This window comes from Macaca fascicularis, chromosome 4, assembly GCF_037993035.2.
Source record: "Macaca fascicularis isolate 582-1 chromosome 4, T2T-MFA8v1.1".
In the NCBI taxonomy this organism is placed as follows: Eukaryota; Metazoa; Chordata; class Mammalia; order Primates; family Cercopithecidae; genus Macaca; species Macaca fascicularis.
The window spans coordinates 127,249,978-127,273,526 of NC_088378.1; the positions used below are offsets into that span (position 1 = coordinate 127,249,978).

The following is a 23,549-nucleotide window of genomic DNA, read 5'->3' on the forward strand; positions in this document are numbered from 1 at the left end:
CTGCATGGCCCTCTCCAGGTTGATGGGCCCATTCTCCCTGCCCAGAGGAAGGCGGCTGTCCAGAAGAGGCGGTGGTCTTGTTCACTCCCTTGGCAGAGGCAGAATCTCACTTGGTGACTCATTCCAGCATCTCCCGCCCATGCTTTTTGGGAAGCTGGCCTCACAGCTAACTCCAGCCCTTCTTGTTCCAGTTTCAGCCCCTTCCACGCAATTCAGTCCTCACTGCCCACAGAGAGCAGAGCCCCTAACCTTGGCCTTTCCAAACCTACGGAGGATCCTCTCGTGCTCCCCATTTAGGCACTATAATCTTCCTCTTGACACTCACCCCCACTGCCTTTCTGTCTCCACTTCAAAAGGCTTTGGAGGAGGGACAGTTTAGCTCTTTTGGCCAGCCCTAGAGCTCCAAAGAGACAAAAGGCTACCCCTGCCTTCTCCATTCACACACAGTACCCTTCCCTGGAAGCTACAGGAAAGGGGGGTGAAGGAGGGGGCGGTGGAAGGAGCCAGCTGACCGGCTGGTCACCATGGAAACCAGGCCTGTTTCCTGAAGATGAGCCTAGCTGGGGTGGGTGGAGGTGGGGAGTGGGGGCACAAAGGGAACCAGAAAACAACAGAGAGAAAGACCAGAGGCCCAGCCTCAGAGAAGACTGGAGCTGAAGAGGCGAGGTCAGGCCCCTAACTATGCTGTGGCCTAAGTCAAAGTCCCCAAGTCACCCTTTCAGATAACACTGCAATGGTCCCTCTCCCCATTTCTGGAGTGTTGGAAAGGATTCCTGTCAAGAGTGCAAGCTCTGGTACTGGGGCCAGTGGGTGACTCAATGCTGACCTCATGTGGCCATAAAAGGGACTGCCACACACCTGTTATGGCTCAGGGCCAAACACCTGGCTGAGTTGAGTGGGTTTTTCCTTAAATTCAGACTCCGTATGACTAAAAAGGAGGTCCTTGCACACTCCTGAGTTCTTACGTCCTTGCAGAGGGCTCAAACACTCCCACCCTATGTGGTTTACATCTTGATAAAGAAAAGAAGGTTTCACTAAAAAATATATAAAAGTTTTGGATTACATCAGAAGCCATCTCTGCACTTTCTATTTTACCTTGAGCAAGTCAACTCACCTCTCTGGGCCTCAGTTTCCCAACATTAAAATGTGGATGATAGTGTCAGATTTTGTATGGGTTTTTTTGGTTTTGTTTTTGTTTTTCGACTGAGTCTCACTCTGTTGTCCAGGCTGGAGAGCAGTGGCACGATCTCAGCTCACTGCAACCTCCACCTCCCAGGTTGAAGTGATTCTCCTACCTCAGCCTCCCAAGTAGCTGGGATTAATTGCAGGCATGTGCCACCAGGCCCAGCTAATTTTTGTATTTTTGGTAGAGACAAGGTTTCGCCATGTTGGCCAGGCCAGTCTCGAACTCCTGACCTCAAATGATCCACCTACCTCAGCCTTCCAAAGTTTATAGGTGTGAATACAGGCATGAGCCACTGTGCTCAGCCAAATTTTGAACCCAGTTGGTCTGGGTCTGGAGTTTATTACTATACTTTTGCTGCAGCCTTTGAGGACTGGAGAGGAACATGTCAGGGGAGGAGATTGAGAACATCTGAAATCATGCTGACCCAAGGGAAGGAGATGCTTCAATTTCCCGGGCCTTTCCCCTCGTGGCTCCTCACTGGGCTTCATGCTCATCACATCCTTCCCACTCTGGTCCTACATGGGGTTGAAGAACAGTGGGCCATATTCTCCCCTCAGCCCTCCCCCAACTCTTCTGTCTCCAATCACCCCCCAGAGACTAGGTCCTCCTCTCCGTATCTCTCTTCCCTTCCCATTCTCAGTTCAAAGGGAACCTTCCTTACCTCTCACCCCACTGAGTAGCTGGCCCCACTGTGTGCCCCCACAACACCCTGTTCTCAGTTCTGTCTTATCCCAACCACTCTGAGCTGTAATTGCCAAGGAGCTTTTTTAGGACCATGGGATTTTTTTTGTTGGTCATAGGGGGGTGGTTATGGGTTATTACTGTGATAGTCAGTTTTGCTTCCAATAGAAAGAACAAAGTCAGACATTACAGGAGACCTTCCATACATGTTTAACAAGTGGGTGCATGATGGATGAATAAAATGAGGTTGCAGGGGAAGGGCAGTGGGAAAACTGGCCTCTCCCCTGCAAAATGTTGCTATCTACACTCATCCACCTTCCTTTCCCCAATGCTGGAGATGGAAAAGCTACATGTTTCCTTGGGGATAACCCTGTAAGGGCATTGCTGGCGCTAGGCTGATAGCACTTGGAGTAGTGGGGAGGAACAAGGGAATAAATCATGGGGCATGGGCTTAGGGCTCACTTGTAGTGGGGTTCTCCCACGGCCTTCCTAAGCCTAGGGACAGCGGTTTTCGTACTAAGATTGGGGCTGTGTTAGGGACCTGAGCAGAGTGCAACCAGCATATCTGGGGCCTCCCCAGTCTGACCCCACTTCCTTGACTGCTGGGGTTGACCAGAAACTGTAACTACCCAAGGCCAAGATTTCACCCTTTGAGGAAGAAGAAACCCCATAACCACTTTGCTTTTTAGACAACAGTCTCCATGAGAAGACGCTCTTTCCAAAAAAATTTTTCATGCCCAATTCCATGTGATGTAGGACGTTGACACAGCAGACTGTCTTCGAGGACCCAGAAGAACTGCTCCTTTAAAGATAATGGGAGTCCCCTTTCCCTACCAATATTCCTGGGCACTGATAGGGAAAGATGAGAAAGCAAGAGAAATTGAGATAAATGGGCAAGGGTTAGGAAGCAGTGCTTCCGCAACCCATCACCTACATGCCCTCCCTCAAAGATGCCAGCTTGTACAGACAGTTAATAGATATTTCTTTTAAAACAAATGAATGGTCCGGGCCTAGTGGCTCGCAGCCTGTAATCCCAGCACTTTGGGAGTCCGAGGCAGGCAGATTGCTTGAACCCAGGAGTTCGGGACCAGCCTGGGCAACGTGGCAAGACCCCCGTCTCTACTTGTAGTCCCAGTTACCCGGGAGGCTGAGGCAGGAGAACCGCTTGAACCCAGGAGGCGGAGGTTGCAGTGAGCCGAGATCGCATCACTGCACTCCAGCCTGGGCAACAGATCAAGACTTAGTCTCGAAAAAATAAAAAATAAAAATAAAACAAATGAATTAAGAAATAGAAGTGACAGAAGGAAACAGTACATGCGTGGAACTAATGAGTGAAGGAGGAAGGGGGAAACGGTGAATGAATGAATGAGTGAATGAATCAACGAAGGAGTGAGTCAAGGCCCGGGAACCACAGACTCCAAGCCTACGCAGAGCCCGGGAAGGGGGATTCCGGAGGGGCGGGGCCTCTTTCCGGAAGCGCCCGCCGGGGGCGGGGAGGGGGCGGGGCCACCCGGCTTGCAGCGACCCTGTTGGTCCGGAGGGGCGGGGCGAGGAGGAGGACCCGCTTGGGCGGTTCGGCTGCCCACAGTAACCGCTGGGTGGACCCGGCCAGCGCTCCGAACCTTGTCCTCGCTGTGCGCCGGCCTCTCGGAGCCCCACAGCCCGGGAAGGAGGCCGCCGCGGGCCTGGCGCCCGCTCTGCCAAGCGGACCCGCAACCCGGAAAGGCGGCGCGGCAGAGCCCGTAGCCGGATCCTGCTTAGACCGGGCCCCCGCGGGCCAGCGCCGCGGGCATGTCGGAGGCGCGGAAGGGGCCGGACGAGGCGGACGAGAGCCAGTACGACTCTGGCATTGAGTCTCTGCGCTCTCTGCGCTCCCTACCCGAGCCGACCTCGGCTCCCGCCTCCGGGCCCTCGGACGGCAGCCCCCAGCCCTGCACCCACCCTCCGGGGCCCGCCAAGGAACCACAGCAGAAGGAAGACGCGGATGGGGAGCGGGCTGATTCCACCTATGGCTCCTCCTCGCTCACCGAGAGCCTGTCCTTGCTGGGGGGTCCCGAGGCTGAGGACCCGGCCCCACGCCCGCCACTCCCCCACGTGGGGGCGCTGAGCCCTCAGCAGCTGGAAGCACTCACTTACATCTCCGAGGACGGAGACACGTGAGTATGGGGGCTAGGCGGGATGCTAACTCTGGGCCTGCCCAAGAGCCGCAACAGGCCGGGCACCCCTACTCCCCCGTGAGGATCCTTCAAGTCCCCATTCACTGTTCCAAACTCCAGACTTAACTCTCAGCCAACTTTTGAGGTCCAGCCAGGCCATGGCATCATCTCTGTTCTCCCATTTCGGGGTGGGCAGAGCTGGCAGGACCCTTAACTCAGGGACCCCAGCCAGCATCTTGGAAATCTACCAATAATCCACCCTTAGGAAGAGAAAATTCCCCTGACCGAGTCCAGTTTTTTTGTTTCTTCTTGCTGGGGAAGGGGACATCCTTATTTGCTCAATATCTGGGATTCCCAGTTCCTGACCTCAGAATGCTCTGTCTCCAGGAGCAACAGGTGCCAGTTACAGGTTGCCAGTAGGGGCCAGGAAGCTAGGCGTGGGGGTGCCACCAGGGTGTAGGATTGGGGCTGGTCCTCAGGAGGAGGGGGTGAGCCAGGCTGGGGCACTCTTGCCCCAGCAGACAGATAGGCGGCTGGCTGCCCCAGCTTACTTCCTCCTCTGCTAAGAAAGGGGAAGTGAGGGCTAGAGTCAGCGTCCCTGATATCCTCTACCTCCAGAGACCCCAAGTCCCACTAACTGTTGTGTCTTACTCCCTCACTTAACCCTTCCTCCTTCAGACCCAGGTGGAGTTTTGTGGGAGTGGGCCAGAGGGCAGTTGAAGTAAAAGGCAGTTGTGTGTGATGGGTTGGCCAACTGAGGATTTAGCCCCCCAGGAAGAAGAAAACATTGACACAGGAGGGAAAGGTTGGGATCTGGGGATGAGAAATAGAGTTGGGGAGGGCTAGAATCCCTGATCAAGGGTGCTCATATAAATAGGAGTAGGGGAGGCAGGAGGTGGCTGTCCTAACCTGCTTTTTGGAGATGCAGGGTCCCAATCCTGGGTGGCCATTGATAAAGATAGCTGGTGCACACAGTGGGTGGGAGAGGAGTGACCCAGTCCTTTCTGTACTCTGCCTGGATCACCAGCCCTCAGGTCCAGAACCCCAAGGTTTTGGGGGCTGCATGCAAGATACCTCTGATGACCTTTGATCCAAGGAGAGGGAACTTTTGACACTGCCGTCTTTTGTTAGCCTCTCAGCCCCAGCCTTTTCCATCTCTAGTTAGAAGCAGGTGTTGTGTCCAGACTGGGTGTGTGTGTGGAGGGGAGAAGTGTCCGGGCTTCCCAGCGAGTCCCCAGAGAGGAGGGGCACTTTCCTCCCTCCGTTGGAGGTGTCTGGGCTGTGGGAGGTATGGAAGTGGGAAGAGGAAGTGGGAGGAGGGGATACTGGGGAAGAGAGGGAGGTGGCTGCAAGAATGTGACCCAGAGAGCAGGCCCTGGCCGAGGGGATTTCCAGAGCAGTTCCTCCCTCCCTCCGTCACTCTCCTGGGCCTCTCCTGCTGCCTGCCGCCGAAGCCTGCCGCCCTCCTGCCCAAGCAGTCCCCTCCCCAGTCCAGACGGGCCTTTTAGCCAAGCTACCCCCCTCACTCATGCCCCAAGGCAGCTGTCCCGGCCTAGACCCTCCAGCACTGGCTTTCATTTTCCCCACCTGACGTGGGGAAACCCCGAGACTGGAACTTCCCCTCCCAACTGCCCCCATTACCCCTAGATTAAGGTTCTTGGCCCCCTCAACAAATACATTTTCTGCACTACAAAGACCTCCTCTTGGAGGTGCACACAGGAATGGATGGCCTCTGTTAGGCCCGACCTGGTCTGTGCTATCTGAGAGGTGTCTCTTGACTCCCAGGGAAGGGCAGCAGGACAGGATGCTGCACTGTCTCCTTGCTCCTCTTCCAAGAGTTTCTGTGTCTCTCCCTTGGAATGTGTTAACATTGAGTTGCTTGGGGGTATGGGGTGACCCTGCATCTGTCTCCTTTCCTGTGAGCTGAGGTAGTGGGGTGCTCGGCCTGGAAACCCCCTCTGGACTACTTCGGCAGCTTTCAATTTGGCTTTGAGCTGCAGCTGGCCGGGCAGAGCCCTGAGGGCAAAGAGGAGTGGGTGTGGGCAGGCTGGACAGGAAGGCCCTTGTCCTGTCAGCACCCTGCCCACATGCCCATCCAGCCAAGGCCCTCCTGAAGGCCAGCAGTGGGAACTTGGAGCTCCAACCCCTAGGATCCTGGCTTCCCACACCAACCCTCACTTCCTGGCCCACACTCTCACTTCCTGAACCTACCCTATGGGTAGCTAGTTAAAGTTTGATGTGTTCCTTCTAACCCCAAGACCCCAACCCACTCCCTCTGGCCTGGGCCCTAACGCTGAGCCCCGCCTCTGCTCCCCTAGGCTGGTCCACCTGGCAGTGATTCACGAGGCCCCAGCGGTGCTGCTCTGTTGCCTGGCTTTGCTGCCCCAGGAGGTCCTGGACATTCAAAATAACCTTTACCAGGTTGGTGGCGAGAGAGGGTTGTGCCTAGATACCTGTTTGTGCCCTGGCAGCCATCCCCAGCAGGCACACCAGTCCAAAGGCTGCTCACTTAGGAAACCAAATGCCAGACACAGCTAGAAACTGAGGAGACAGACACAAGTAAGACATGGCCTCTGCGCTGAGGTGCTTGCAGCCTGGGCTGGGGGACTCATATCACCAGCTAAATACACAGCCTGGTGACAAGAGTTGTGATAGAGACACATACCAGCTGCTGTAGGGTCCAGGGTCTGTGTGCAGCAGCCAGGGAAGGCTTACAGAGGAGATGACATCTGAATGGAGCCTTCACAGAGAGTTTCGCCAGGGAGGGACTGCCTGGTGCCTCTCTTTCCTCCTGCAGCCTACCCTCTGGGGGTAACAGAGGTCTCCCCATGGGGTGGGGGGCTAGACTCTGCCCCCACATGTCCTTTCTCCAGGGCCTAAGGTGACTTACAAGAAAAGCAGGGAGCTACTTTCTTCACCTTTCTTCCAGAATTGGGGTCACAAGAGCTTGGTGGGGGAGGGGGTGACAGGAGAAGGGCTTGGTAGGATTTCCTTGGAAGAACAGGCTATGGCCTTAATGAGCTACTTTCAAAGAAGATGCTGGCAGCTGGTGATTCTTGAGCCCAAGCAGGTTCCCAGAGGTGGGAGCATGCTGCAGTGGCCCCATGACCCTCTGTTTGTGCCTCCAGACAGCACTCCATCTGGCTGTACATCTGGACCAACCGGGTGCAGTTCGGGCACTGGTGCTAAAGGGGGCCAGCCGGGCACTACAGGACCGGCATGGTGACACAGCCCTTCATGTGGCCTGCCAGCGCCAGCACCTGGCCTGTGCCCGCTGCCTGCTGGAGGGGCGGCCAGAGCCAGGCAGAGGAACATCTCACTCTCTGGACCTCCAGCTGCAAAACTGGCAAGGTGTGGACAGTCTTAAGGGCCTGTGGGATGAGGAGGGCATAGGAGATAGGGACCCCACTCTTGGGGAAGGGAGGGTCCCAGCTTGTCCATTGGTGCCCCTCCCACTCTAAGCACATAGATATTCCGTACATCTTTGCTAAATGAATGAATGGATGATTTGATTTTGAATTTACCCAGTACCTACTGTGTGCTGAGCAGAAAACTAAATCTTGCCCTTAAGATACTTAGTTTAAGGGCCGGGTACGGTGTCTCACGCCTGTAATCCCAGCACTTTGGGAAGCCAAGGCAGGTGGATCACGAGGTCAGGAGATCGAGACCATCCCAGCTAACATGGTGAAACCCCGTCTCTACTAATAATACAAAAAATTAGCCGGATGTGGTGATGGGCACCTGTAGTCCCAGCTACTCAGGAGGCTGAGGCAGGAGAATGGCGTGAACCCGGGAGGCGGAGCTTGCAGTGAGCCAAGATTGGGCCACTGCACTCCAGCCTGGGCGACAGAGAGAGACTCCATCTCAAAAAAAAAAAAAAAAGATAGTTAGCTTAATAGAGATTAGATGACCTGATTCATTCATTCAACAGAAATGTACTGAGGGTTTTCTATGTGCCAGACATTATCTTGGGAGCTACACCTGCATCTGGGTGCAAAATAGAGAAAGGTTGAGATGAGCAATAAATATAAGAAGTGAACTGTGTAATATCATAAAAGGAAGTAAGTGCTGTAGTAAAAAGTAGAGCGGAGTGAGAGGAAGGAATGTGGGGAGTAGGAGAGTTGATATGATTGTTAAATAGGGTGGCCCGGGAAGGCCTCATGGAGCCAGTGACATCTGAATAGGGCCTTGAAGGAGGTGAAGAATGTAAATTTGAATCGAAATCTCTATTACTAAGCAAGGGTCAGGAGTGTCCAGACCAGAAAGGAGAGCAAAAAGGCCAGGGGAGCACAGAAGGAAGTGGCCACTGAGAAAGGGCTAGGGTCATGAGGATCTTAGGTGGCTTTTCAGAAAAGGTGGCTTTCTGGGCTTGAAGGCAGGTTGTGTGTGTGTGTGTGTGTGTGTGTGTGTGTGTGTGTGTGTGTTGTGATTTGTGTATAGGAGGAGGGTGTTCTTTGGGGGTGTCACTCAGCAGCCTGACCCCTGAAGCATGAAAGTTTCAATAACATGACTCTGAAAAGGTGGAAACTTTGAGTTCCTTTCCCCTTAGACTTTTGAGGGGGTTTTGGGGTTTGCATTTTAACAGTCTTGTGATTAGAGACATTGAGTGGGCAGTGAGTCCCTTGGGGCTGAGTGATAGGGAGGTCCCAGAAGAGAGGGAGTTGGTGGATGCAGATGAGCAGCCCTCACCCTCACCCCATCCCAGGTCTGGCTTGTCTCCACATTGCCACCCTTCAGAAGAACCAACCACTCATGGAACTGCTGCTTCAGAATGGAGCTGACATTGACGTGCAGGTGAGGCAGCCAGCAAAGCACTGCCCAGCCCAGGGCCTGCCCCCACCTGACACAGCCCCAAGCCCCTGCCCAGCAGTCAGAAGTGGTGGCATTCACCTCCTTATCCAGAGCCCAGGCCCAGCACACTGCCTCTGAGGGCCTTGGCTGACATCCTTATTCCTTCCCAGGAGGGCACCAGTGGGAAGACAGCGCTGCACCTGGCTGTGGAAACCCAAGAGCGGGGCCTGGTACAGTTCCTGCTCCAGGCTGGTGCCCAGGTAGATGCCCGCATGCTGAACGGGTGCACACCCCTGCACCTGGCAGCTGGCCGGGGCCTCATGGGCATCTCATCCACTCTGTGCAAGGCGGGTGCTGACTCCCTGCTGCGGAACGTGGAGGATGAGACGCCCCAGGACCTCACTGAGGAAGTAAGAAGCATATGCTTTGCTCTCCAGGGCCTCACACACCCACAGCAGAGAGAGGTTCTGTCATTAGCTGAAAGGGCCAGGGAGCCAGGAGTCCTGGGGTATAACCAGGACTCTATCACTGACCAACTATGGGAACTTGAGCCTGTTTCCTTAGTTGGTCAGGACCAGGGAGCCAAATTTGGACCCCTACAGGGAGCCTGCAGTTAAAGTGAATCAGTGAAGTTGGCCAGGTATGAGACCATGGTGTAATGAGGCCTGTAAGAACCCAGAGAGCCATCCCTGAGGGTCTCTGCACTCAGCTTCAGCACAGGCTTACAGAGCAGGAGTGTGGGCCAGTTTTTCCTGGTCTTGGAATTTTTGGGGAGGTGAAACCCAGATTTTCTGTACAGTCTTTCCTATTCTTAAATGTTCAGTGTAAAAAAAGAAACCTAAATGTTCTATGAGTACCCAGCACCCCCTCCACCACCCCCCAACAACAACAAACAACTCCAGGTCCATGGGCTGGATCACCTCTAAGGTCCCTCCTAAGTTGGATATTCTGGCATTATCTTAGAAAAGGAAGGCTTGCCTAAGTCCTCAGGGCTCTGCCAAGCCCAGAGGGGCCACTATTTTGAGGATTTGTATGAAGATTTGTTCCCTGATGGTCTTCAACTGTCATTTGGTGGGGAGGGAGTGGCCCAACAGGTTTCCCTGGGTCCCCTTTCCCAAGTTGCCTTTTCCCGTGTCCTCTGATCTTGCTTCTCTCCATTCTCCTTCTCAGTCCCTTGTCCTTTTGCCCTTTGATGACCTGAAGATCTCAGGGAAACTGCTGCTGTGTACCGACTGAATCCAGGCAGAGTCTGGGATCCTCGGGGCTCCATCTCTTTCCATTTGGAAGCCGGAGTCATAACTGCTGCAGTTTGGGCCCAGGCTGTGTGTTCTTCTGGTGCCCTAGGGACTGCTGTGGCCAGAGCTTGGGGCCAGCCAGTACAGTCCTGAGCTGAGGAGGAGGGACTGCAAGTGAGAGACAGCCAGTCTGGAAGGAAGAGCTTTCCAGGTGGACAGGGATTCTTGGAAGATCCCCAAAGTCCCAGGTATCCTGGGTGAAGCCTGTTTGCCTCTCTTGAAAATGGCAGGTGCTCTTGTGTGTGCCCATGTTGGGTCAGGCTGAAACTGCCAACCAGTGGGAAACATGGACTCTCCTGAGTGAGAAGAGACTGAAATAGGAGCAAGCAGAACCCTGAGGGGTGTCCCATCTTATTGCTGTTGAGGACCCTTAAACACTGCTGTTTAAAGACTTCACAGGGAAGGTTCTGAACTGAGCCACTGGGGAAGGAACTTTCAGTAACATGACACTAAAATGGCAAGAGATGTTAAAAAAAGCTTTTCCCTTCTAGAGCTGTTTTGCGCGCATGCATGTCTGTGTGCATTGGGGCTTTTTAGACAGGCCTGCCCTGTGGCTTTGTCGTGGAGGTAGAGAGAAGGAAATTGTGCCCTGAGCACGGTAGGACCTTGCTGGGTGGGGTCAGAGGCCAGTAGTCCCCAGGCCTTTCTCTGTGTCCAGCACAGACCCTGTCCTTGCTGTGGAAATGATGAGGGATAGAAGGAGAGGAGGAAGAATGAGAGGACACAGGCCCTGGAGCCCTCACCACTGCCCTGGGGGCTGCCATCTGGAGGAGCCTGGCGACAAGGGTAACCCAGGGAGGCTGGGCACAAGGGAGCTGAGTCCACGTTTTTCCTCCCATTCCTCACCTTCGAGGGCCCTGCTAGGTCAGCCCTATGCTGGCATGAAGAGCGTGGGGCAATAAACCAGCACAGTCGCTGACCACTCATCCAGTGAGGGAGACAGCCGTTAAAAGCATAAACATCCAAATAAAGATGTCCTTACAAGTTGCAGTGGGTGCTATGAAGGGAAAAGAATAATGGGAAGGAAAAGGATGGAGTCGGTAGAGGGTTATGCTTTTTGTGGTCCGGGAACCCCGCCTGAGGAGTATCATCTCAACTGGGATGTAAGGATGAGTAAAGGGATGGGGGCAGAGCATTTGGGGGAAGGCCTGTGAATTAGAGGAAATGAGAGCAAGCCAGCGGGGCTTCACAGCGGGTGAGTGAGTGGGCGAGGAACGCTGGCGAGGCCATGTAGAGCCTCGAAAGTCATGGGAAGTGGGGGGACAGAATTACTACCCAGCCAACAAAGGAAAGAGACACCTTCGTTCTGTCAGAAAACGGGGAAACTAACACAGAGGAGGGGCTTGGGATGCAGAGCCTCACTGTCCTGTCTGCAAGATGGCAATGGTCACCATGACCTCTGGGACGCTTATGAAGGCCAAAGGCGATGACGAAGCACAGGGGAGGCGCCGGGCGGGCGCATCTTCAGGGCTGGCGCTCCCCGCGCCCAGGGGCAGCCCAGCTCCCCGGAACCCGAGCCGCGTCTGCCTCCGGGCCGCGCGGGGGCGCTGTGGCCCGGCGGCGGCCCGGGGCGCTGCGTGGTCGCGGCAGGGGCGGAGGGGACCGCTGGGAGGGAGGCGGGAAGAGCGCGGCACTTCCGCTGGCCGCTGGCTCGCTGGCCGCTCCTGGAGGCGGCGGCGGGAGCGGAGGGAGCGTAGGGGGTGCGCGGCCCGGGGACTCGCATTCCCCGGTCCCCCTCCACCCCACGCGGCCTGGACCATGGACGCCAGGTGGGGGCTAGGGCAGCGGTGAGCTCACGTGACCGAGCCCCCGGGCCACGTGACTGCCGCACATCTGCACGGGGGGCCGGGTGGGGTCCCGGCTGCTCGGCCGTCGGCCAGCATAGGAGCCAGTGGGGATAGGGGGTGCGGCTTGGTTTTGTGCTCCTTGGGGAGCGCTTCGGGCGGAGGGGCAGGGTACCCTGACGCCCCGGGAACGTGGAGGGGAGGGTGGGGGAAGGGGCGCTGCGTCTGGCCTGAGCAGCGGGCTAGCGCTGGAGGGAACAGAGGAGACCTGTGTGGCTAGAAGGGCGGATCCGCCCCCGGGGAGGGAGGAAGCCCTGCCGGGCCAGCGCCGGCGTCCCCTCGCCCCCCCTCGAGAGAGAGAGAGAGAGAGAGAGAGAGAGAGAGAGAGACTCTTTGTCCGGGCCGGAGCTGCAGCGGAGGGGGCGGGGAGACTCCGGGCACTACTCCAGTGTAGTCCCCTCTGGAGAGCGGGGGGGATAACTGCGCCCTAATGCTTATGTCCGCTTTCCTTACAGGTGGTGGGCAGTGGTGGTGCTGGCTGCGTTCCCCTCCCTAGGGGCGGGTGGGGAGACTCCCGAAGCCCCTCCGGAGTCATGGACCCAGCTATGGTTCTTCCGATTTTTGGTGAATGCTGCTGGCTATGCCAGCTTTATGGTACCTGGCTACCTCCTGGTGCAGTACTTCAGGCGGAAGAACTACCTGGAGACCGGTGTGTGAAGAAAGGGCGGGGAAGTGAGCTAGGTCGGGAAGGAGGGTATTTGGCCAGCAGTCCAAACGGGATCTGACTTGGAGAGGGCGGGAGGACGGTAGGCCGGACAGCAGGGCAGGCTGGCTGCTCTGGGGAAGAGGAAGTGCCACGGAGATTTGGGGCTTGACTTTGTGTGCTTTCTTCAGGTAGGGGCCTCTGCTTTCCCCTGGTGAAAGCCTGTGTCTTTGGCAATGAGCCCAAGGCCTCTGATGAGGTTCCCCTGGCGCCCCGAACAGAGGCGGCAGAGACCACCCCGATGTGGCAGGCCCTGAAGCTGCTCTTCTGTGCCACAGGACTCCAGGTGGGTAGGTGGGCTCAGGCTCTCTTCCTGGGTTGGATGCCGGTGGGCAGGGATTCTGCGAAGGTTTCCATTTTACCAGTCCCAGGGCTTTGCTAGTTGGCGTGTTTTGTGTCCTGCTCCCAGAGGCACACTGCACCTCCATCTTGGAGGTGTTTGGGGGAAATGCTCTTTTCTTTCCTCTTCTCTCCAGCACTGGTACTGAAAGTTCATACTGTTGTTTCGAGATGTCTGGTGCAGAAGACTTGCCCTATTCTCTGTGATTTCTACTGTGCCGTTATTATACTTCCTTCCTGCACTGGTGTCTCACATACTGTAAACCCACTGATAAAATTGTGGGGGAGCCATTCAGCCTTCCCCCAGTACTGCATGTGAGAGAGTGCTAAGATGCGGGCCCCATGGCATTTTGCAGTGGGTACTAGTTCTACCTTGAATACCATGTTGAACTACAGATACCCAATTCTGAGAGTTCTTGCCTCCCTGAATTGGTTTTTCACACACAGTTGATTCCCTACAAGGTGAATCCAGACTTGGGAGAAGAAACTTCTACAGAGGAACCAAAAAGTGTATATTTTCCTTTGAATCACTTAGGCATCATCCTGAAGAAGAGGGAGAAGTCAATTTTTGTCTACCTTTTCATTATCTTGCTTATTGTCTCCTTTGCCTCTACCTTCCCCAACAGGTATCTTACCTGACTTGGGGTGTGCTGCAGGAAAGAGTGATGACCCGTAGCTATGGGGCCACAGCCACATCACCGGGTGAGCGCTTTACAGACTCGCAGTTCCTGGTGCTAATGAACCGAGTGCTGGCACTGATTGTGGCTGGCCTCTCCTGTGTCCTCTGCAAGCAGCCCCGGCATGGGGCACCCATGTACCGGTACTCCTTTGCGAGTCTGTCCAATGTGCTTAGCAGCTGGTGCCAATACGAAGCTCTTAAGTTCGTCAGCTTCCCCACCCAGGTGCTGGCCAAGGCCTCTAAGGTGATCCCTGTCATGCTGATGGGAAAGCTTGTGTCTCGGCGCAGCTACGAACACTGGGAGTACCTGACAGCCACCCTCATCTCCATCGGGGTCAGCATGTTTCTGCTATCCAGCGGACCAGAGCCCCGCAGCTCTCCGGCCACCACACTCTCAGGCCTCATCTTACTGGCAGGTTATATTGCTTTTGACAGCTTCACTTCAAACTGGCAGGATGCCCTATTTGCCTATAAGATGTCATCGGTGCAGATGATGTTTGGGGTCAATTTCTTCTCCTGCCTCTTCACAGTAGGCTCACTGCTAGAACAGGGGGCCCTCCTGGAGGGAACCCGCTTCATGGGGCGACACAGTGAGTTTGCTGCCCATGCCCTGCTACTCTCCATCTGCTCTGCATGTGGCCAGCTCTTCATCTTTTACACCATTGGGCAGTTCGGGGCTGCTGTCTTCACCATCATCATGACCCTCCGCCAGGCCTTTGCCATCCTTCTTTCCTGCCTTCTCTATGGCCACACTGTCACTGTGGTGGGAGGGCTGGGAGTGGCTGTGGTCTTTGCTGCCCTCCTACTCAGAGTCTACGCGCGGGGCCGTCTAAAGCAACGGGGAAAGAAGGCTGTGCCTGTTGAGTCTCCTGTGCAGAAGGTTTGAGGGTGGAGAGGGCCTGAGGGGTGAAGTGAAATAGTCTTCTCACCATTTTCTCCTACTGTAACCCGAGGGAGCTGGCTCAAAGGGCAAAATGCAGGTGTTTTCTCAGTATCATAGACTCTGCAGCAGGGGGTGGGGAGCCCAGGAGGCAGCCTTCCCTTTTGCCTTAAGTCACCCATCTTCCAGCAGGCAGTTTATTCTGAGCCCCAGGGTAGAGATAGTCCTCAGTGAGGGGGAGTTTGGGGTCAAGAGGGCATAGGTAGGTTCCACAGTTCCCCCTCCCAGAAGTTTCCTTAAGTCTTGCCCTAGCTGTGCTCTGCTGCCTTCCAGACTCCCCTCTGCAAATACCTGCATTTCTTACCCTGGTGAGAAAAGCACAAGCGGTGTAGGCTCCAATGCTGCTTTCCCAGGAGGGTGAAGTGAAGATGGTGCTGTGTTGTGGAAAGGGGATGCAGATCCCTGCCCAGCACCACCACCTCCTATGCTCCTGGATCCCTAGGCTCTACTCCATGAGCCTGTTGTAGGTTTTGGTACTTTAGAAATGTAACTTTTTGCTCTTATAATTTTATTTTATTAAATTAAATTACAGTAATGGACTTGGTCCTGTGTTTTGACTGAAAAGGCATTATTATATGGTAGTTTTTCAGAAAAACTGCCTTTAGCTTCAGTGTGTGCACTCTTAAGACTCACTGGTATTCTGTATCTTAGCTACAAAACCAGCTTAACTTGCTGTGCTCATGAAAACAGCAAGAGCTGGGGGGGATAGAGAAGCTAGGGAAGAATAAACATCCACTTCACAAGGGAGAGCAAAAGTGTATAAAAACGGCATATTCTTTATTTTGCATACTTTAATTTCAGAACAAAATGAAGAAAATAAAATAAACCACAACACACAACATCCAATCCTGCTGTCAGAGTAGAGAGGGAATGGGGCTTGACACCCTTGGTTTCCTGCCTTCAACACAAGGACAGGAGAGGAAAAACAACACTAGACATCAGCAGGGGGAGCCAGGTGGGACAGGGGCACTTGAGGCTGCAGTGGGAGCCACGGGGACACTATACAAGGGCACAAGTTTTCCAACTATGAACTTCTAACCTAATCGACTTCTTCCATGCGAGACGCATCCTCATCGCCCTCAAGAGGGGGAATCTCATCAGGAACTGCAGCACTGGGTTCTTCTGCTGCCACTTCATCTTCATCAATACCTAAAGTAAAATTAAGCCATGTAAGACTTGATTAAATAGCATTAAGTCAAATCCAGACAGGAGCCTAGTTGCACAAACTCCTTGCCACATCAAGTACCAAAGCTGCTTACCTAGACCTAGCTTGATCATGCGGTAGATGCGGTTGGAGTGGGTCTGGGGATCCTCAAGGGAAAAGCCTGAAGAGAGCAGGGCGGTTTCAAACAGCAGCACCACCAGGTCCTTAACTGCCTTATCATTCTTGTCGGCCTCAGCCTTCTGCCGCAGAGTCTCCACAATGGGGTGGTCAGGGTTGATCTCCAGGTGCTTTTTGGCCATCATATAGCCCATGGTGGAGTTGTCCCGAAGTGCCTGGGCTTTCATGATCCGCTCCATATTGGCTGTCCAGCCATAGGTGCTGGTCACAATGCAGCAGGGTGAAGACACAAGCCTATTGGAGATTGTCACCTGTGGACAATCACAAAAGCCTTAGATTTGCATTAGATCAGTGACCACTTTGAAAGAGAAAACGGACACTGTCAAGCCTGTAATTCCAGCAGGGGGAGGAGGAGGAGGTGGGGCCGATCACTTGAGTTTGAGACCAACCTGGCAAAACCCTCTCTCTACAAAATATACAAAAAATTAACCGGGTGTGGTGGCACATGTCTGTAATCCCAGCCACTCAGGAGACTTGAATTTGCAGTGAGCTGAGATCCAGTCAAAAAAAGAAGAAAATAATATTTTATCTACTCTCACAAGTTAACTGAAGCAATGCCTAATCTGTGCCAAATTTTATTAAAATAGCCTTAAACCTGGCTAGGGAAGAGAACAAGAGGCAAGAAGGCTCCAAACAGTAAATAGGGTGCCTCAAGCCACTAATTGTGTAAAAACATGATTGTGAGGGAGCCCACCTCAAAGGTATGTTACAAAATATATCCTAGCTCCAGAATGGCTTACCTTCTCAACCTTCTTATCTAAGATTTCTTTCATGAGCTTGCAAAGGTTCTCAAACTTTGCCTTGCTCTCTTCCATCTTCTTCTTCTCCTCCTCATCCTCAGGCAGCTCCAGACCCTCCTTGGTAACTGAGACCAGGCTCTTCCCATCAAACTCCTTGAGCTGCTGCACACAGTACTCGTCAATGGGCTCGGTCATATATACCACCTCGAAGCCCCGTTTCCGCACTCGCTCCACAAAAGCTGAGTTGGCCACCTGCTCTTTGCTCTCACCTGTAGGGTAATTAAATGGACTCAGTGACTAAAATGCCTCATACTGCCAGTTCCTAGGTAGCCCTGAAATGTGCTCCCCACTCCTCCAAAAAGGCTTCCATCAGAACCAACGCACCAGTGATGTAATAGATGGACTTCTGTGTCTCCTTCATGCGAGAAACATACTCTGACAGAGATGTCATCTCATCTCCAGACTGGGAGGTGTGATAGCGCAGCAGCTCAGACAGGCGGCGGCGGTTAGTGGAGTCCTCGTGGATTCCAAGCTTGAAGGGTGGGAAGAGAAAAAACAATCCAACTTAACTACAATTCACTTTCTATGTGAATGGAAAAATTTGTTAGTAATTACTAAGAAAGTGGTAAAGGGAATAAGCATTTGCTTCTTTACCTTGAGATTTTTAGAGAATGCCTCATAGAATTTCTTGTAATTCTCCTTGTCTTCTGCCAGCTCAGAGAAGAGCTCAAGACACTTCTTAACAATGTTTTTACGAATGACTTTCAAGATTTTGCTCTGCTGGAGCATTTCTCGGGAGATGTTCAGGGGCAGATCCTCAGAGTCAACCACACCACGAATAAAATCTGCCATCAACCAGGATAAGAAAGCTCAGTAAAAATAGCTAGACCAGAGCTGGTACCCAGATTCAAACAGAAGGCTCTAATAGCCTCCTGAACCCTTATACTTACTATGCATTGCAGAAAATCCTTAACCTAGGATATTCTGGCAGAATGCCGAAAACCTCCCAAGACTTCACCCAACTAAATTAGGCCAAGGAGATACTCACTGAGATACTCTGGTATTAACTCATCACAGCTGTCCATGATGAACACACGACGGACATAGAGTTTGATGTTGTTCTTTTTCTTCTTGTTCTCAAAAAGGTCAAAGGGAGCCCGACGAGGAATGAATAGCAATGCCCTGAATTCCAACTGACCTTCTACAGAAAAGTGCTGAAAAAAAACAAAAAATAAGCAAGTGATACATTTCAAAAGAGGGCCTTTTAGCCCCAACACCAAATTACCTAAAAATGGAATAATGATCCTCCCCATAAGCCTAACGGATAGAGCGCACACACAGGCAGTTCCCGAGAAAACTGAGCCTTAATGCCCTCAACGATCTAGACGAATACTAGCTGTATATAGAAAACAGTCCGCTCTGATCAGAACTCTGGATGTGTAAGGCTGCCAATAGACATTACCCAGATTTCCTTTAGAGAAAGTGAGGTCATTAGGAAGGATGGCACTTCACTATGACCGGGTAATCAGTAAGTGAAAATACATAGCTCTCACATTTCTGTTATCAGCTGGACACGTTCCATGTGTCTATTACCTGCCAACACTCTTCCACTTATTCCTCTCCATATTTGCATGTTGACCCAACATGCAAAGGCTTCTCACCTTGACTGCCAAGTGGTCTTCCCAGTCATTGGTGAGGCTCTTATAGAATTCTCCATACTCCTCTTGGGTGATGTCATCAGGGTTTCTGGTCCAAATAGGCTTGGTCTTGTTTAGCTCTTCCTGATCAATGTATTTCTCTTTGATCTTCTTAGTTTTCTTCTTCTTATCCTTACCACTGTCATCCTCCTCATCTGAACCCACATCTTCGATCTTGGGCTTTTCTTCATCATCTTTATCTTCCTCTTCTTTCTCACCTTTCTCTTCCTCTGCCTCATCATCACTAATTTCCTTCTCTCGCTCCTTCTCCAACTAAGTAAGAAAAACAGAAATTAGCCTTGGAGTACAAAACACCAGGAAAAGCAGAAGCCAGGGACCACGAGATTCTCCAGAACAGGAAACATCCTGCACGCTAAGTGTAAAAGGTTTAAAAGTCCATACTCACATAAAGGGTGATGGGATAGCCTATGAACTGAGAGTGCTTCTTCACTACTTCTTTGACCCGCCTCTCTTCCAAGTACTCTGTCTGATCTTCTTTAAGATGGAGGATCACTTTGGTACCTCTGCCAATGGGCTCACCTAGAAGAGTCAATCATAAGCGTGTAACAGGGCGAAAGTATATGCAGTTGAGACTTACCAAATTAATAAAGTATTAGCGGAACTGCTATGAAGAACTGCTTGACAGGATGCTCAAAATTTCTGCTACTGGTGAGCCCACAAAACTCTAACCCAGCTACCTTGTAACAGAAAAGCTAACTTACCATGGTCAGCCCGCACAGTGAAGGAACCTCCAGCAGAAGACTCCCAAGCATACTGTTCATCATCGTTGTGCTTTGTGATCACAACCACTTTCTCTGCCACCAGGTAGGCAGAATAAAAGCCAACACCAAACTGTCCAATCATGGAGATGTCTGCACCAGCCTGCCAACAAGTTTTTGTAAAGTCAAACACAAAATTTAAAGCAGCAAAAAAAATAAAGAACACTGATGAATATGAATGGTGTATGCCTACAGAACTGCAGTACCTGAAGAGCCTCCATGAATGCTTTAGTACCAGACTTGGCAATGGTTCCCAAATTATTTATGAGATCAGCTTTGGTCATCCCAATGCCTGTGTCTACCAAAGTCAGGGTACGTTCCTGAGGGTTGGGGATGATGTCAATTTTCAGCTCTTTACCACTGTCCAACTTCGAAGGGTCTGTTAAGCTCTCATAGCGAATCTTGTCCAAGGCCTGAAACGAATACAAACAGCAACTTACTTTTGCTCTCTCCGAGACAGGCAATTGCTCTGTTGCCCAAGCTACAGTGCAGTAGTAGCAAGGATGACAGCTCACTGCAGCCTTGACCTCCCTGGTTCAAGCCATCCTCCACCCCAGCCTCCCAAGTAGCTGGGACTACAGGCACATGCCACTGTGCTCAACTAATATTTAATTTTTTGCAGAGACAAGGTCTGGCTGTTGCCCAGGTTGCCCTCGAAATCCTAGGCTCAAGTGATCCTCCTGCCTTGGCGTTACAGGTGTGAGTCAACACGCTCGGTCACTTTTGCTTTCTTAAAGCCCGTGTCTTCAAAGAAAATCTTGGTTTACCTCTCTCAGCCTCAAATCTGATTGCCCCTTATCTTGAGGCTTTAGAACTACAGTTAGTTACATGAGCCCACTTTTTCTGGACATAGTCACTTCCCTTTCAAGTTCAAGATGGCCAGAGAGTAAGACAAATCTTTTTGGAATAGTTGCAACTTTACCCCCTTCAATAGTAATCCCCAACAAAGGCCAAACCACTCCTTTCCTCTCTACGAAGAGTGTCAAAAAAATAAACACACCAAATATAGAAACCACAGCACTTACATCAGAAGCATTAGAGATCAACTCCCGAAGGAAAATCTCCTTGTTGGAATAGAAGGTATTGATGATGAGAGACATGAGTTGGGCAATTTCTGCCTGAAAGGCAAAAGTCTCCACCTCCTCCTCTCCATGGTGCACTTCCTCAGGCATCTAAAATAAAAATGATCATTAATTACAAAACATGAAGGCCTCACATTTTAAAATCCTAAAGGTCATCTCATTTGTTAGGACCTTAAGAGTTGAGACTGGTTTGACCTGAGTACTAGCCCTTCCGAAAAGACCGAAAAAGCATTCTCTTAAAAGATCTCAGGCTACACACTAAGTGGGAAGCCTGAAAATTCAGAAGGAAAAAGAAAATAAGCTGAATGTTCTTCAACCAAATGTCACAGAACCCAGCTACTTAGAGTGGTGACCAGCAGTCTCAACGTCATCCGGTAGTATGGCAGAAACTCATAATGCTGGTCCAACCCAGGTATCCAGAGATCCCAGATAATCCTTACACAAATTTAAATGTGAAAATCGCTACCTACAGTTCTTCATTTGGAGATCAAAGTAACTAGTTTGGCACTAACTTTAAACTGCTCCCCCTGAGATGTCTTCCTAAGACCAGCCCAAGGGCGGGACACTCCTACCCTACACTGCAGGGAGGAATAACCTGGGATCCAGAGGATACCCGCCCGAGGGGCAATTAAATCCGGACAAAGAATCGATAAGCCAAAAGCTCCACTACGACCCCTTCACAGGACAAAATTACAGAACAGGCCCAAACCCAACACAAGGAAGATGGTGGCCGTAACCACCAGGCCGACACTCGTCACTGCCGGACATGCGTCGGCAGGGACCACGCGAGGAGGGGGCGCCGCCGTGCACCCTCCTTCGCCCCAGCATCCGGGCACTGGGGCGGGGCGCCAGAATCCAGAAGCTTCCAGAACAATCTCAGCTCTAGAGGACGGGCGGAGGAGGGAGCCCATGAATCTTCCAGAACCTGCCCCCCTCCCCAACCCTCCTCCACCGGGACTGCAAGAAAGATCTGGAAGGAGGGAGTATGGGGTGCTGGAGACCGAAAGCGCTCCTCCCACACCATGAACCCTCACAGAAACAAAGCACCCAAGGCGGCTTTAACAACGCGTCCGATAAGAGAGGTGGCAAAGCCAATCCCACAGGGCCGTGCTGAGTCACCCGAGCAGGCACCCCCGCCATCCTGCGGTCCCCCTCCGACGCCCTATAGCCGCGTCCGGAAGTGGAGGAGCAAAAATGGCAGCGTCCCGGGCCGCGCGGCCACCACGTGCAGCTGCCCGCCGCGCACTGCCCCAGCCCCACAGCCCACCTCGCTACGGCTAGGAGGAGCCAAGAGAAAGCCCCACCGCCCAAGCACACTAGAGAAAACCGAGGAAAACTCAAGAGCCCTCACCTACCACTACCCTCACCCTATAAAAATCCAGGGCGTTATCCACAAGCCACCCCGGTATCTAGGCTCCCTAAAGGACAGAAAAAAACAAGAGCAACACGAAAGAGCACTAAAGAAGCCTAACGAAGAATTCAGCCTTACCTTGAAAAGAAAAGGCTTACACGTATTAGAGAAGAACGTGGGCTTGCTTTCTGATGACTACCAGGCACAAAACGCTGCGCCGGAGTGACTAGAGAGAGCTACTGCGTGCCCCAAGTCTCCCTATATAAGGCGAAGCACAGAACAGCCGCCCTCCCGTGGATCCCTCCGCCTTAAAGGAGCATGCTTGTCAAGTCCGCACCTGCCGCCACCAGCCCACCTTGACGTCATGGTCCGAAAAAAGGAGGGGGCGGGGAAGAACCCAAGCAACGGATCCACCCACACGTTTGCTTGTGATCACAGCCCCATATCTTCATGTCTAGGACCTGACCCCATCAAGAGCTGGGATAAGGAGTGCTCATTTGGCATATACGGTGTCTCTACGGGCGAGGAATCCATTGACCTCCCTAAAAACCTGTGAGGCAGGAGTCCCCACACCCAAGGACAGAGCCCGGGGGAAACACCTAAAAAGAGCCGAGGCAGCTAACCACTCCGACCGCTGCTCCCATACCCAATCTTCTTCCTAGCATATGCCCTACACATTTCGCATCCCGACACAGGGACTGGCATTCGGGACCCGACCTTGGGTAGCACCAGATCCTGACTCTCCCAGGAGCAGAGGAAGGGCGGAGGGTTCGCAGTGTGGGGTATCTCAGCGTGGGGGGAGGGCGCCGGCCGGGGCCGGCGGGACTCTTTGCCGGCATGCGGCGGAAGGCGCGGCGGCGCTGCGGCTTTCCAGCAGTTTCCAGGCCTGTCTCGGCGGTCCCGCCCCCGCCCGCCCCCTCCCCGCGGGGCTCCGCCTCTCCGGCTGCGGCCAGAGCAGGGTTTTTGCAGCGACCCCACCCGGGGACCGGCTCTGACCTGTCGGAGACGACGCGAGTACTAGCCCAATCCTCAGGGATGGGATGGAGCGTTGGGGAGGGATCGGCTGACCCCTCCTTCCCCGCGTCAATCACACAACACCCAAGCACCTGGGGCGACTCTGCGGGCGTACCGTTTTGCACTCTGAGACTGGAGTCGCTACGGGAGGGACCCCCTCCAGCCCCTGCGGCCGCCACGTACACGGAGCACGGGGACATGCGCCCTCCCTACGCAGGCACGTCAAGCCCTTTCTCAAGCTGGTTCGCTTTTTTTCTCCCACTTCCCTCCTGCAGCTATTTGGACGTGGGAAGGAGGGAGTCTCTAGGAGCCACTGCAGGGCAACAGGAGCTCTTGGAGGCCGCGTGAAGACGCCGGCCAGAGAGCGGCTGGCCAAGTTGTTCCCCTTCAGCCTTGGCACCAGAACCCCTAGGCCATACTCCTGGTCAGTGAACTGCGGCCGCCGTCTCTGGCCTGTCTCCGCCCTTTTGCCTGCCCTCCAGTCGGCAAGCTGTCCTTGCCTTTCCAAGGCGTCATCCGAAAGCCTGCTGGACCCACAGCCCCTCCAGGAGAGAATAGCCGCTCCCTGCTCTGTGCCCTGTAGATGTCCATCTAGTCCCCTTCCTGGCCCACCCCTAGGATGCTTGGGAAGAGTTTCCCCACAGCCACCCACGTCGTCCTCCCTCACCAGCCCTGTTACCCAGTCTACATTCGTTAACAAGCTTTGTTCATGTGTTGAATACCAAAGAAAAAGGACGTCCCTTGCTTTCCTCTTCCTTGTCCCTGTCAACTTCTCCATGCCTGCCATCATCATCCCGATTTTATATCCTTTCTCCCTTTCATTATGGTCTGCAAAAAGCGTATGGCTGGGAGAAGTCTATAAGAAGGGGCATTGGGTGCTCTATTCCTGACCAAAACCGCAAACCAGAGGGAGCGTGATCCCTTAACATA

The 23,549-nt window shown here is 53.1% G+C and overlaps 3 protein-coding genes across 9 annotated transcripts; 2 read left to right on the forward strand and 1 right to left on the reverse strand.

The window, feature by feature from the left end:
- The first annotated feature begins 3,453 nt into the window (after window positions 1-3,453).
- Window positions 3,454-11,093, forward strand: NFKBIE (NFKB inhibitor epsilon). Its single transcript, XM_005552855.5, has 6 exons — window positions 3,454-4,023; window positions 6,342-6,444; window positions 7,152-7,374; window positions 8,729-8,817; window positions 8,985-9,224; window positions 9,985-11,093. The coding sequence occupies exons 1-6, from the start codon at window positions 3,659-3,661 to the stop codon at window positions 10,048-10,050; spliced, it is 1,086 nt and encodes a 361-aa protein (XP_005552912.2). The 5' UTR covers window positions 3,454-3,658; the 3' UTR covers window positions 10,051-11,093.
- Window positions 11,094-11,738: 645 nt separating this feature from the next.
- On the forward strand, window positions 11,739-15,149 carry SLC35B2 (solute carrier family 35 member B2). Of its 5 annotated transcripts, XM_074037904.1 has the most exons (5): window positions 11,739-11,878; window positions 12,409-12,602; window positions 12,788-12,942; window positions 13,622-13,697; window positions 13,898-15,149. In XM_074037904.1, exons 1-5 carry the CDS (start codon window positions 11,868-11,870, stop codon window positions 13,915-13,917), a joined length of 456 nt encoding a protein of 151 aa, XP_073894005.1. In that variant the 5' UTR covers window positions 11,739-11,867; the 3' UTR covers window positions 13,918-15,149. The 5 variants fall into 5 exon arrangements, with proteins under 5 accessions (XP_073894005.1, XP_005552918.1, XP_073894006.1 ...); XM_005552861.4 differs by having other exon boundaries at window positions 13,622-15,149; XM_074037905.1 differs by lacking the exon at window positions 12,409-12,602.
- Window positions 15,150-15,370: 221 nt separating this feature from the next.
- On the reverse strand, window positions 15,371-22,804 carry HSP90AB1 (heat shock protein 90 alpha family class B member 1). Of its 3 annotated transcripts, none has more exons than XM_005552858.2 (12): window positions 22,602-22,804; window positions 20,198-20,344; window positions 19,379-19,585; window positions 19,116-19,275; window positions 18,800-18,933; window positions 18,358-18,666; window positions 17,745-17,910; window positions 17,351-17,541; window positions 17,081-17,228; window positions 16,697-16,965; window positions 15,874-16,207; window positions 15,371-15,763 (listed from the first exon to the last, which is right to left on the reverse strand). In XM_005552858.2, exons 2-12 carry the CDS (start codon window positions 20,342-20,344, stop codon window positions 15,654-15,656), a joined length of 2,175 nt encoding a protein of 724 aa, XP_005552915.1. In that variant the 5' UTR covers window positions 22,602-22,804; the 3' UTR covers window positions 15,371-15,653. The 3 variants fall into 3 exon arrangements, with proteins under 3 accessions (XP_005552915.1, XP_005552914.1, XP_045246920.1); XM_005552857.3 differs by lacking the exon at window positions 22,602-22,804 and adding an exon at window positions 21,744-21,839; XM_045390985.3 differs by lacking the exon at window positions 22,602-22,804 and adding an exon at window positions 20,850-21,420.
- Window positions 22,805-23,549: the final 745 nt, after the last annotated feature.